The sequence below is a fragment of the Chiloscyllium plagiosum genome, chromosome 22 (genome assembly GCF_004010195.1).
Source record: "Chiloscyllium plagiosum isolate BGI_BamShark_2017 chromosome 22, ASM401019v2, whole genome shotgun sequence".
Taxonomy (NCBI): domain Eukaryota; kingdom Metazoa; phylum Chordata; class Chondrichthyes; order Orectolobiformes; family Hemiscylliidae; genus Chiloscyllium; species Chiloscyllium plagiosum.
Genome location: NC_057731.1, coordinates 42,866,824 through 42,879,942, shown reverse-complemented (window position 1 = coordinate 42,879,942; position 13,119 = coordinate 42,866,824). Strand labels below are relative to the sequence as shown.

Here is a 13,119-nt window from a genome sequence, read left to right as displayed (position 1 = left end):
GCGCGGGGGTGGGGTGGGGTGGGACAGATGTATTAATTTATGTAAATAAAGTTTATTAATATTAATTTCAATGGAGGAGGGAGGGGGCTCGGGAACCGGCCGGATCCATGTGCTCGGGATCGGGAGGGGGTTCCAAGCCTTGGCAGGTTTTGGATCCTTGTCTCCCGGGCGGTGGAAACGGTGTGTCGCGGCTGCAGTTGGTGGGACACACCTTTGGGTGAGGAGGGGAAGCAGTGACCCGGGGCCGGGCGGGGGGAGATGCGGGTGACCGGGGTAGCTGGGAGACGCCTTATTCTCCCCCACCCATCCCTCTGGGTCTACCGGAGGTTCGGTGGGGGTGGGGCTGGTGCGGGCGGGTATAAAAGCGGCGGCTCGGCAGGTCCCGCCCTATTGCCGCCGCCGACCATGAGTCTGACTCCGGAGCTGTATCCGTCCTCCTACCGCCGCCTGTACGGGGAGGCTCCCCGGGCCACCGCCCGCTACTCGGTCACCTCGAGCCGCAGCAGCGGCTTCAGGTCTCAGTCCGTGCCCCGGGGCGGCCTGCTGTCGGTGCCGTCCCCGGCCGTGTACCGGCGCTCCGCCGACCTGGAGCTGCTGCAGAGCTCGGGCCTGGGCAACGAGTTCCGCATCACCCGCACCAACGAGAAGGAGCAGCTGCAGGGCCTCAATGACCGCTTCGCCGTCTACATCGACAAGGTGCGCGGCCTGGAGCAGCAGAACCGGGCTCTGGAGGCCGAGCTGAGCGTGCTCCGGCAGCGCCAGGCCGAGCCCAGCCGCCTGGCCGAGCTCTACGAGCAGGAGATGAGGGAGCTGAGGAGCCAGGTGGACGAGCTGAGCTCGGGCCGTTGCCAGGCGCTGCTGGACCGGGACAGCCTGGAGCAGGAGCTGCAGCAGCTCCGCCAGCGGCTGGAGGAAGAGCAGCGAGGCCGGGAGGAAGCCGAGGCGACCGCCCGGGCTTACCGCAAGGACGTGGACGGGGCGACGCTGGCCCGCCTGGAGCTGGAGAAGAAGCTGCAGGCGCTCATGGACGAGCTGGGCTTCATGCGGAAGCTGCACGACCAGGAGCTGGAGGAGCTGCGGGGCCTGCTGCACGCCGCCCAGGTGCAGGCCGAGGTGGAGCTCGACACCGCCAAGCCCGACCTGACCGCCGCCCTGCGGGACATCCGCGCCGAGTACGAGAGCCTGGCGGCCCGCAACACGCAGTCGGCCGAGGACTGGTACCGCAGCAAGTTCGCCGACATGAGCGAGGCAGCGGCCAAGAACAACGAGGCGCTGCGGGCCAACCGGGAGGAGCTGAGCGAGTACCGCCGCCAACTGCAGTCCCGCACCATCGAGGTGGAGGCGGTCAGAGGCACCAACCAGAGCCTGGAGCGCCAGCTCCGGGAGATGGAGGAGCAGCACAGCGCCGAGGTGGCGGGCTACCAGGTACAGGGGAGGCAGCGGCGACTTTCAGCACCATGGCCAGCGGCAGATAGCGCTCTCTCTCTCTTCCCCTCCACCCCTCCTTCCCACTCCTCCCCCCTCTCTCTCTCCTTGGACAGGTAAAACACGGGGTTAGAGTAAAGCTTATTCTACATTCCCAGAATACAAATCATTATAATAATGATTTTAAAAGAACATAGAACATAGAAAAATACAGCGCAGTACAGGACCTTTGGCCCTCTATGTTGCGCCGATCCTACACTAGCCCACTATCCTCCATATGCCTATCCAATGCCCGTTTAAATGCCCATAAAGAGGGAGAGTCCACCACTGCTACTGGCAGGGCATTCCATGAACTCACTAGTGTTTTTCTTTGAATACACCAAATTTGTACAGTTGAGTTTCTTCTTTTTGCCCAACTCTCTTCATTATAGACAGTAATGAGCAGACAGGCTTCAGTCATGAACAGAAGCTGGACTTTAAGTTTTAAATTGCCACCATCCTGTCTTGGAAATACTGTATATAGCTGTTCTTTCACTGTCATTGGATCAGAATCCTGGAATACTCTTCCGAACAGTATTGTACCTGTACCAAATGGGCTGCAGTGAGTTCAAGAAGGCAGCAGAGCACCTTCTCCAAGTCAGTTTTGGACAGGCAATAAATAAATCGACTTTTATTCCCTGAATGACTGACTAAAAAGTCTGCTTGGAGAAGTTGGGGGTTGAGGTGGGGCATGAATTTGTAGAAGATTTACAAATGACAAGTTTCATGCAAGTTTTATTTGTGCTTTTGTGTAGTTGGGTTTCCTAGAACCAGAGTCGTCAAAACCACAACTTGGCCCTTTGGCCCATTGTCCGAGCAATCAAGCTAATCATCTGACTCATTGTCATTCCCATCCTCTCTCCATATTCCTAGGCATTTTTCCTTTTAGATAACATCTAATTCCTGTCTGAATGCCTTGAACACACACCCAGGCAGAGCATTCCAGATCCTAATCACTTGCTGCATGGAATCACCTTTCCTCTTATCAATTCTTGCCTCATTTATGAATTGCTTTTAATTTGCAACCACTGCTCTTGATTTATGGTGGGAATAGTTTCTCTCCAATTAATGTCCTGATTCCTTATGATTTTGAATACCCCTGTCAAATCTCCACTTGAATTTCTCTGCTGCAAAAATACAAAGACTCAGCTTCTCCAATCTATTTGCATAATTGAAGGTCTTCATTCCTGGAATCAATCCTACAAATCTTTTCTTCACTTTGTCTTCACATCCTTCCTAAAGTTATGGTATTCAGAACCAGATGAATCTAGCTGAGGTCAAACTTGTCTTATACAAGATCAACATAATCTCCTTGTCGCTGCACTCTATAACCCCATTAATAAAGCCTAAGATACTGTTATTAACTGCTGTTTCAACCTGTCCTGCTGCTTTAAGTGACTTTTTCATTAATTCACCCAGGTTCCTCTGCTTTTGCACACCCTTTTGGAGTTATGTCTTTATACTGTATCTGCATGTTCTTCATGCTAAAATGAATAATTTTACATTTCTCTGCATTGAGCTTCATCTCTCACTTGTCCATACACCCTTTCAACTTGTCTGTACGTCCTTTTAAAATTCTACATTATTCTTTTATTCATAATACTTCCTAGTTTTCCATTATACACAAACTTCAAAACAATTCCTATTCATCAAGATCTTAAGAGAAACACTTCAGTCAGTGACCTTATGAAAACTGAGGCACATCAATCTATTGAACTTGGTTAAAAACCTATTGCTAAAAACCATAGTGATTGAGGCCTTGCTTTGATCCTTGGTCTCAGCAGCATGCCAGTTGAATCGTTCCTGTTGGTATCCACATATTATTTGAAGAGGCAGTCATTCAGGTGGTTGGCTGTTGATCAGTGCCCTTTGCTTAAATTAGGTGAGGACTAGAGCAAACAGTCACTCTGAAGTCTCATCTAAAATGGACAGTGTGCCTCAGATGGGTGTGTTTGAATAATGATTGAAAAAAAAGTCATTTTTTAGAGAGGAAACACATTTAATTAATGCTGATTTTAAAAACCCACTTACTTCAATGCTATCCTATCAGGACACAATTGGGCACTTGGAGGATGAGCTAAGGAACACCAAGACTGAGATGGCTCGACACCTGAGGGAATATCAAGATCTTCTGAATGTGAAGATGGCTTTGGACATTGAGATTGCTGCTTACCGGTAAGAATTTGACAGTGTCTGAGTTAATAACCTGATCTGTAAATCTCAGATACTTGGGCCAAGGGAGGTGTAAGAGTTTTGAATTGAGTCACTAGGAATGACCAATCCCTTTCTGAGGAGTTAGCAAAACATAATCGGCATTTGTCTCAACACAGTACCCAGACTGAAGAGGATAATGCAGCTTAGGGTCAGCTTGCTTGCTATGAGCACAAACAAAAACTCATGGAGTAGGATATGGAGAGCTTTAGTTCTTCAAATGTGGCAAGTTAAATATTTATTGCCCTTGAGATCATAGCTGTTTGACACTTTGGTTTTATGCCAGAATAAATTTAACCAGAAGTTTTATGTTAAAGTACTGTGGTTGCTACTTGGTCTGGAGATATTTCAGGGAGAAGTTATAAATGAACAAACACATTGAAACTTCAATAGTCTTGCTGAAATGATGTGCACCGTGCAAATTTATTTATACATGTGATTGTCTGGAGTGCACAGAAATTATTAATTGTTGATGTTCTGTAATCAAGTTCTGATTGTTTAACTGTTTCCTCTTTCCTTTTCTGCTTCTGGATTTGGCTAGTCATAAAACACTTCCATTTTGAAAGTGTGTCTGTCTGAATGAGGCCAACAATGAGCACAACTGTGTTTCCCACATTCTGGTGTTTCAAGTTGAAACTAATGAGTTGAGCTCAAAATGATTAACTCCACAGCTCAGCAGAGCACAACTTCAGAAACTGAATTTGTTCAACTGCAGAACATAGAAGGTATACAACTAAATAATTCCTTTGCCCTGATCTTAGCTTGGGGGTTGGGTGGACCATACCCACAGGGTGTGTGGGGTGTTCACTATCTCACCAAGTAGCCACATCTCACTGAGGAGACTATGAAGATCAGACTGTTTCACTTAGTGGAAAACATAGACTGCCCCTTGGCTGATGTTGACACAAAGTTGCCCCAGCTCTTCTCCACCCTTGAGACAGATGTGGGATAGAGTACCAGAGTTATTGTCAGTTAGTAGATTAGTGGCCCTAAGTTACTGACGATCAGGCAGAGCAGGACATCAGATGTCACCAAAGCATGCACACTTCATCTTTCCAGAACATCTGAAAGATTATTTGGCTCAAAGCAGTCTGCGTTGGAGCAGGGTTAACACAACTTACTGCATTGACTGATATAGGTGAGGCAAACTACCTGCATTATTTTTGGGGCACAGGTATCAGACATGGCCATGAAAATTAGCTTAAAACATGTACAAATTATGTCTGTAGGTCCAGAAAGTGGCCACCCAGCCCAATCATGGCTGACCTGAACCTAACTGCATATACCTACCTTGGCCCTGTCCCCTTTACACCTAAGACTTAATCAATCAATCTTGCACAATTGCTATTTTTGGAAGCAAATTCCAAGCTGATACTGCCTTTTTGTCTGTGGAAGTATTTCCTAATTTTAGATTTCAATAGTTTGACTCTATTTTTTAATCTATGTTCCTAGTCCTAGACACCCAAATCAATGGAAATAGCTATGTTTGATTTGTAGAAAACATTCTCCTGAGACCATCGGATAGAGCCCAAGTTGATGTAAAATGAATTTGTATAAAAGTGTGATCTACAAGGAGTCCCATATTAATTAGCGGAGGAAGGACATCTGGCAGCAACAGACAGATTTAGGACAATTAATTTCTTTTCCAATTATCTCAATTGTCCACTTGTGGATGTAGTTGCCTGTTGAGACTGTGTTGCCCAGGTTCCAGTCAGCATCAGATTGGACCCTACCAGTGAATGTGGGGCAGCAGGAATTGGAATAATGAAATGGCAACTGCAGACACAGCAGGTGATTTGTATTTAGTTATCTGAACTCATTAAAGCAACATCTGTGAATGGATGTTAGGTTTATTTTGAAAAGGACAATATGACATTGCAAATCTTTGCAAATCAAGAGGAAATTACATTGTAAAATGAAAGGAGAAATATTGGGTACTAATTACTGGAGGAAGAGGATCCTAATCCAAGAGTTCATCCTATTCACTTGCCATCAGTAGTTACCACTACAGAGCAGCACAGATAATGGGAGCTCAGTGAATCCTCTGTTTAATGCAATTGGCCATTTCTTTTTTGTCTGACAGGAAGTTGCTGGAAGGTGAAGAAACCAGGCTGAGCACCAGTATTATCAACCTGCCACCTACCAACACAAACCCAGCGCTAATGGTTCCAACCCAACCACGATTCTCCACCACAACCACCACCAGCATTGTCTCCTCCAAGAAAGAGCTGAAGGAAGAGGGACACAAAATGTCAACAAAACCCTCTAAGCAAAAAGCAGAGGCTTATGAGGAGATAATTGAAGAAACCATTGTGTCCACCAAGAAGGTCGAGCGAGAGGATCAGAGTGCAAGTAGCCAGAAAACTGAAGTCACCAACCCTCCAAAATAAATCACTGAACACTCTTAAGTGTTTCTGCCCTTCCCTCCACCTGAGATAGATGGACACCAATTACGTTGATGGTAGAATTCCTTAACAGAGCCTCAGAAATGACCACCAAGAATGGGTGGCTTTCTGTCTGAAGCCCCAATTTATAGAATCCAATCTAGTCCTACCACTCCCTTGACACCTAGTGTCCAAACCACACATTTCGTGAGTGACTACACTTATTTGTCCAATATTTCACTGAAATACAGGAAGCATCGGATGTCTTGCCTGTCCTATACTTTCTGGACAGAAGGAATGCCACTTACTTCTGTACATCAAAAGGAAGAGGGTATAAGTAACTAACTCCAAGCAAGGGATCCCAGTGCTGGCTTGTCTCTCTCCAATTAATATAAGCACAGAATTACTGCCATCAGATTGGCCTGTCCTGAGTGTAGTTCATTCTGTTCATGTTGTCTAGGAATTCACTGCATGTGTCTCAATGTCTGCATGTTCTTCACTCTGCTCATCACAACAGATTCTCACTTTCCACTGGGATGTTGTTCACACAAATGAATTGCCTTAATGAGCCCAGCAATCATCCAGATGGAGTGTCAGTGGAATTTGAGATACTGTTCAGGAAGTAGAATTAAATGTTAGAATGTGTTTGTGTAAATGTGAAAGTTAAAGGGTGGAGGGTGACACCTTCCATGTTACTGGATCTCACTATCAGTAAATTGTTTCACTTATATTCTGATGTCTAGATTTGTGTAAATAAACCAAAAACTGAACCTAATAACCTATTTGTCTGTTTTCATCCTCAAAAGCTTTGAAGATTTCTGTATTCGATAGGGCTGGGTTTGTGGTCACTGTATCAGTGAGGTCCCTGGGTCATCAGCATGGAGCCAGTAAATAAGCAGTCAGCAGGTGGATGAAGGAGCACTGAGGGTGGGCTCCTTGAGAAAGGTCTCTTCATTCTCATTTCACTTCTATTCCTCTTATTTTACTCCAATTCCAAAGAGGGGTAGAGGGAACTACAATTATACACAAAAGAAATTTATTGTATGTTGATAGAACTTGCATTTGTCTGGCACAAAACCAGAGGTGCTCCATGGAATGGTTCTCAATACATCATTCCTTAAACAAGACTGCAGATGTGGTCTCACCATTACTTTGTATAGTTGTGACAAAACTTCCCAATTTTTAAGACACCCCCAAGCAATAAATGCCAAAATGTGGCTTTCCATTTGGTTTAATTATGTGCTTTATCTGCATGTGAGCCTTTTGTGATTCATGCAGAAGAACACACAAACCCCTCAGTGCTACACTTTATTGAAGTCTCTCTTAATTTAAATAATAGTTTGCTTTTAGATTCATCCTGCCAAAGTGTATGACCTGATACTGCTACATTAACTTCCAGATGCCAAGCTTTTGCCCACTCATTCAACATATCAATATTCCCTTACAGATTCCTTATGCCCTCTCACCCATTTTTGTGAACAAATTTGGCTATATTACACTCTGAACCCTCCTTCAAGATATTAAAATGGTAAATAATTGATTCCCTAGGTCAGATCCTTTAGTGATCATCCACTAGTTATACATTTATAACCTGAAAAAGACTCATCAATTCAACTCTGTAAATTGTGTTAAGCAATCCTCAATTTGTGCTAATACAATGCCCCCTAATATCATAAGCTGTTATCTTGTGCAATAACTTTCAATGTAGCACCAAATTGAATGCCTTCTGGAAATTCGAATATACAACATCTACTGGTTCTCCTCTATCAACTCTGCTTGTTATAGCCGCAAAGAACTCCGGCAAATTTGTCAACATGATTTTTCTTTCACAAAACCATGTTGACTCTGTTTGAGTGTGTTAAGATTTTCTAAATGTCCTATTATTTCTTCCTTAATAATGCACACTATCATTTTTCCAATTACAGGTGTTAGGCTAACTGGTTTATAGTTCACTGTTTTCTGTCTCCCTTCTTTCTTGAATAGGGATGTCACATTAGAAGTTTTCTGAACTGCTGGAACCCTCCCAGAATACAGTGAGTCTGGAATATTTCCACCAATGCTTCCCATATCCTTGCAGCCACTTTCTTTAAAACCCCTGGATGCAATCCATCAGGTCTTGGCAATTTGCCCTCCATCCCAAAAATGTGTCAAATATTTTGCCCTGGTCATCATGCAGCATTGTTGACTAAGCAATGGCTATCAAATCATATTCATTTGTTACTATTTCCACTGTTAACTCATTTATCTTGTAAGAAAAACTAGATGCATTCAGGTAAAGAACTATAAACATTGACTTTTTGCTATTATTGCTTACACTGGTTTTAATTTCTGCTGCATTTTGCTGCTTATATTTTCTGCTTCTTCATGTCACACTATGATTATTGCTTATGCCTTCACTACCCTGCACCATTGCTTTTTTGTTTCTTTTTTTAAAAATTCCCTTCAATTGTATCCTTGCCGCACTAATTAGTTTAAAGCCTTTTTATAACCCTAGTTATTCAATTCGCCAAGATATTGGTCCCAGCATCGTTCAAATGAAGCCTGTCACAACAGAACAACTCTTGTTTCTCCCAGTACTGTGCCAGAAATTAGAAGTAATTTCTCCCAAACCAATCTTTACCACATCTTTACCTCTCTAATCGTACTTACTCCTTTTCATTGAATGCCTATGTGGACAGTAACAACTAAATCCATTATCTCCCACAAGTTCCTCTTTAGCTCAGAAGAGAGGCCCCAAGCCAAGGCCCCAGAGAAGCAACATGGCCTTGGACTCTGACTTCCCTGCAGAGAACTATGTATATTCCCCAACAATGCTACTTCCTATTATTACTGCGTGGTACTTTGGTCAGCTTGCTCATCCTGCCTGTGTCCTTGTCCAAATCAGGAGCAAAAAGATACTTTTATTGGGCAAATACACTGGGCAGTGGTGTAGGTTCTTCCAAGGCTAAATTCTGGATCCTAAAACTGCCTTACCAGCACTCATACCCATCAGTTCCTGACCCGGACTAAATTTGATGTAGCTGGGAGTATGGAGGATATTTTCACTGGCAGGTGAAACCAGAATTAGGGGGCATAGCCTCAAAGTAAGGAGGAACAGATTTAGGACTGAACTGAGGAGGAACTTCTCCCAAAGGATTGTGAGTCTGTCGAATTCCCTGCCCAGGAAGCAGATGAGGCTACCTTGTTGAATGTTTTTAGGGCAGAGAGAGACATTTTTGAACAGTAAAGGAATTAAGGGTGAGTGAGCGGGTAAGTGGATCTGAGTCCATGAAAAAGATCAGCCATAATCATATTGAATGGTTTAGCAGGCTTGACGGACCAGATAGCATACACCTGCTTCTATTTCTTCAGTTAATTAATTTCAGGCATGTGACTGACTCTGGAAAGACACTGCCCAATAACTCTCCTCCTCCCTGATGTGCCTCAGTGTCTATAGCTTGGACTCCAGTTCATCAACTCTGAGCTGAGCTTTAGTTCTTCAAGTAACCAATACTTGCTGCAGGCATGGTCACTGAGGGTCACACTGACATCACCCAGTGCCCACATACTATAGCTGTGACACATCACCTGCTCAGTTATCTATATTTTATTGAATTCATTAATTTGGATGTTAAATATTTTAAAATAGAATTTCTTAACTGTATTCTTCTGTAATAACATCTTCTGCTTTAAAGTATTTCACAAATTAAAAGAGACACAGAAGACATACCCTCCAATCACCTGCTTTCCTGTGATGTCACATTCAGCTCTGACAGGCAGAAGCAGGTTGAAGGGGGTTTTTCTGCAATTGGTTTTTATCTCCTGCTTCTGCTGTCCTTCTCATAGAGGTCTCTTCATAAGTAATGCTGTCCTGTTGTGGACTCCTTTTAAAGGTAAAGGGTGCAGGCTTGGAAGGTGCTGTCAAATGAGTCTGGGTGACTTGTTGCCATGCATCTTGTAGCTGATACCTGGTGCATTGGTGGTGAAGGGAGTATTCCATTGTACATGGAGTGCCAATCAAATGGGCTGGTTTGTCCTGGATGGTAATGACCTTCATTAGTGTTGTTGGACTGTACTTATCCAAGCAAGTGGTGGGTATTTTACCACCCTGCTGACTTGTACTTTGCAGAGCCATTTGGTAAGTTACAGACTACAGAATTCCCAGACTCCAGCTGGCTGCAGTATTATTTGTGATCAATGGTAATTCCCAGGATGTTGTTGTGTGAATTTAACAATAGTAATGTTATTGAATGTTAAGGTGCAATGGTTGGATTCTCTCTTGTTGAAGATGGTCGTTGCCTGGCATTTGCATGGTGTGAATGCTAATTGATACTTGCCAGCCCAAACCCTGCATATTGCCAGGTCTTGCTGCATTTGGACATAGACTACTTTTGTATTTGAGGAGTTGCAAATGGTGCTGAAAATACTACAATCATCAAAGAGCATTCCATTTATGATCTGATGATGGAGGGAAGGTCATTGATGAACTGTCTGAAGTTGGATGGGCCGAGAATACTACCCCAAGGAACTCCTGCAGATAAGACCTGGAGCTGAGATGGTTGATCCCTAAAAACCACATTTTCCTTTATGACTTAAACCAGCAGAATGTTTTATCTATGATTCCCATTAACTCCAGTTTGGGCAGGTATCTTGATGTCACAATCAGTCAAATGTGGCCTTGATGTCAAGAGCAGTCACCTACACTTCACCTCTGGAGTTCAGCTCATTTGTCCATTTTTGGACTAAGATTCTAATGAAGTTAATAGAAGTTCAGTGTGTGTGACATACAGCTATTGAAAATAAGTTCTGGATGAAGACAGGCTTCACCTAATAGAAAAGAATCATGGAGTAATTCCAGTGGTATAGAACAGCATAAGGAGGCAACTTGGTTCTTAAAGACCTTGCGCTTTTCTGCAACAGCAATTCTGCTTGTCACATTCACCCACCCTCTCCCATGATTTTCCTCTTTGGCAACCTTGCAAATTCTCTTTTTTAAGGCATGATTCAATCCACCCTCTACCATACTCTTGGTCAGTCCACGTAAATGAAATTCCTCATCCAGGGGCAGCACTGTGGCTCAGTGGTTAGCACTGCTGCCTCGCAGTGCCAGGGACCCAGGTTCAATTCCAACCTCGGACGACAGTTTGTGTGGAGTTTGCACATTCTCCCCATGTCTGTGTGGGTTTCCTCCGGGTGCTCCGGTTTCCTCCCACACTCCAAAGATGTGCAGGTCAGGTGAATTGGCCATGCTACGTTGCCCATAGTGTTAGGTGCATGAGTAGGGGAATAGGTCTGGGGGTGGGTTACTCTTTGGAAGGTCGATGTTGGGCTGAAGGGCCTGTTTCCGCACTGTAGGGAATCTAATCTAATCTCATCCCATGAACCATTCACGTCAATCCTTTGTGTAACTAGTCTAAACCCATTCTAATCTTTAACCACCCTCCTACCCAGTATTAACCTTCTGAGCTCTTTCAAGAACAGACCTAACTCTTCAAGTCTCACTTCATAACTGGGGTCACTTATCCACAATAACATCCAAGTGAATCTAATTCACATTGTTTTGCACTCTTCCAACTTGGCGGTGCCAGAATCTACAATATTCTCCCAACTGCAGTCTCAGTAATATCATGTGAACATTCATACTTAGTGCCTTTTAAATTCTGAGTTTACAGATACAAATCCAAGGGTTAGGTTTTACCTCATTGTGCATTCTTGTTTAAGGTCATTTGCACATGCAACAGGTTCCTCTACTAACTTATAATCTCACGATTCAAACTTTTTTTATGCATTGATGGGATGTGGGTGCCTCTGACTGAGCTACTATTCATTGCCCAGAAGGCAACTGAGAATCAACCACATTGCAGCAGGTCTGGAATCACATGTAGGCTAGATCAGGTGAGGATGGTAGATTTCCTTCCTCAAAGGACTTAAGGGAATCAGATGAATTTTTAATGGCAATCAATAGTGGTTACATAGTTACTATTGGTTACTAAATTATTATTTGTTTTTTCTATTCTTACTTTCAAAATATTTACAGTACTTCATACTCAACAACAGGCCATTAATTTCTTAAAAACCAAATACTACAGAAGCTGAAAATCTGAAAAACAGAATACTGAAATTACTCATCAGGTCAGACAGCCTCTCTAAAGAGGGAAACAGAATAAACCTTTAGGTCACAGCTATTCAACAGAACTGGGAATAGTTCATAATGTAATATATTTTAAAGGGTAGAAAAATAATCAAAAGGGGTTGTCTGTAATAAGGCGGGAGACAGGACATATTAGATAGCCAAAGAGTCGATGTGCAGAGCCAAAGGGTAAGTAATAAGCAAAAAGATTAAAGATGGGTACAGAATGAACAACTGCCATCCAATATCAAACCAAAGAAAAACAAAATGAAGACTGAAGTATGCTAAGCATACAAAACTTGGGGTTGGGGTGCAGTTGAAAGTTAATGGGATGTGGGGTCAGAAAGCATGTTTTTAAATTGTTGAGCTCAGCATTGAGTCCAGAGGTTGTAAAGTGCCCACTTGAAAGATGATGTGCTGTTCCCTGAGTTTGAGTTGAGATACTCTGGAACACTGTAACAGGTCAAGGACAGAAACGTCAACGTGAGAGCAAAGTAGAGAACTAAAATCAGAAGCCACTGGGGGCTCAGGGTAATACTATAGTCTCAGCACAAGTATTCCACAAAGTCATGAACCAGTCTGCATTGGGTCTCTCCAGTGTAGAACAGACAACATAGTGAGCAGCCAAAACAGTGAACTAGATTGAAAGATTTATATGCAAATCCCTCCTTTGCCTGGAAGGTGCGCTTGAGGCTTTGGACAGTGAAGAAATAATGGAGACAGACCAGTAAATTGCAAACTGTTACAAAGTGGTGGATGGCAGTAACAGATGTAAGTTTACCAAGATGAAAAGTATATTGAAGCCAATTGTATCGATTCTTAGAGGATTTGACAGGATAGATGCAGAGAGGTTGTTTCCCTTTTTAGGAAAGTCTAGGACCAGAGGGCATTATCTCAGAGTAAAGAGTGATCTATTTAAGACAGAGGAGAATTTATTTCTCTCAGAGTGTA

At 43.6% G+C, this 13,119-nt stretch overlaps 1 protein-coding gene across 1 annotated transcript; it reads left to right on the top strand.

The window, feature by feature from the left end:
• Window positions 1-243: 243 nt before the first annotated feature.
• inaa (internexin neuronal intermediate filament protein, alpha a) lies at window positions 244-6,834 on the top strand. The gene is made up of 3 exons (XM_043712877.1): window positions 244-1,425; window positions 3,515-3,639; window positions 5,759-6,834. Exons 1-3 carry the CDS (start codon window positions 259-261, stop codon window positions 6,063-6,065), a joined length of 1,599 nt encoding a protein of 532 aa, XP_043568812.1. The 5' UTR covers window positions 244-258; the 3' UTR covers window positions 6,066-6,834.
• The last annotated feature ends 6,285 nt before the right edge of the window (window positions 6,835-13,119 follow it).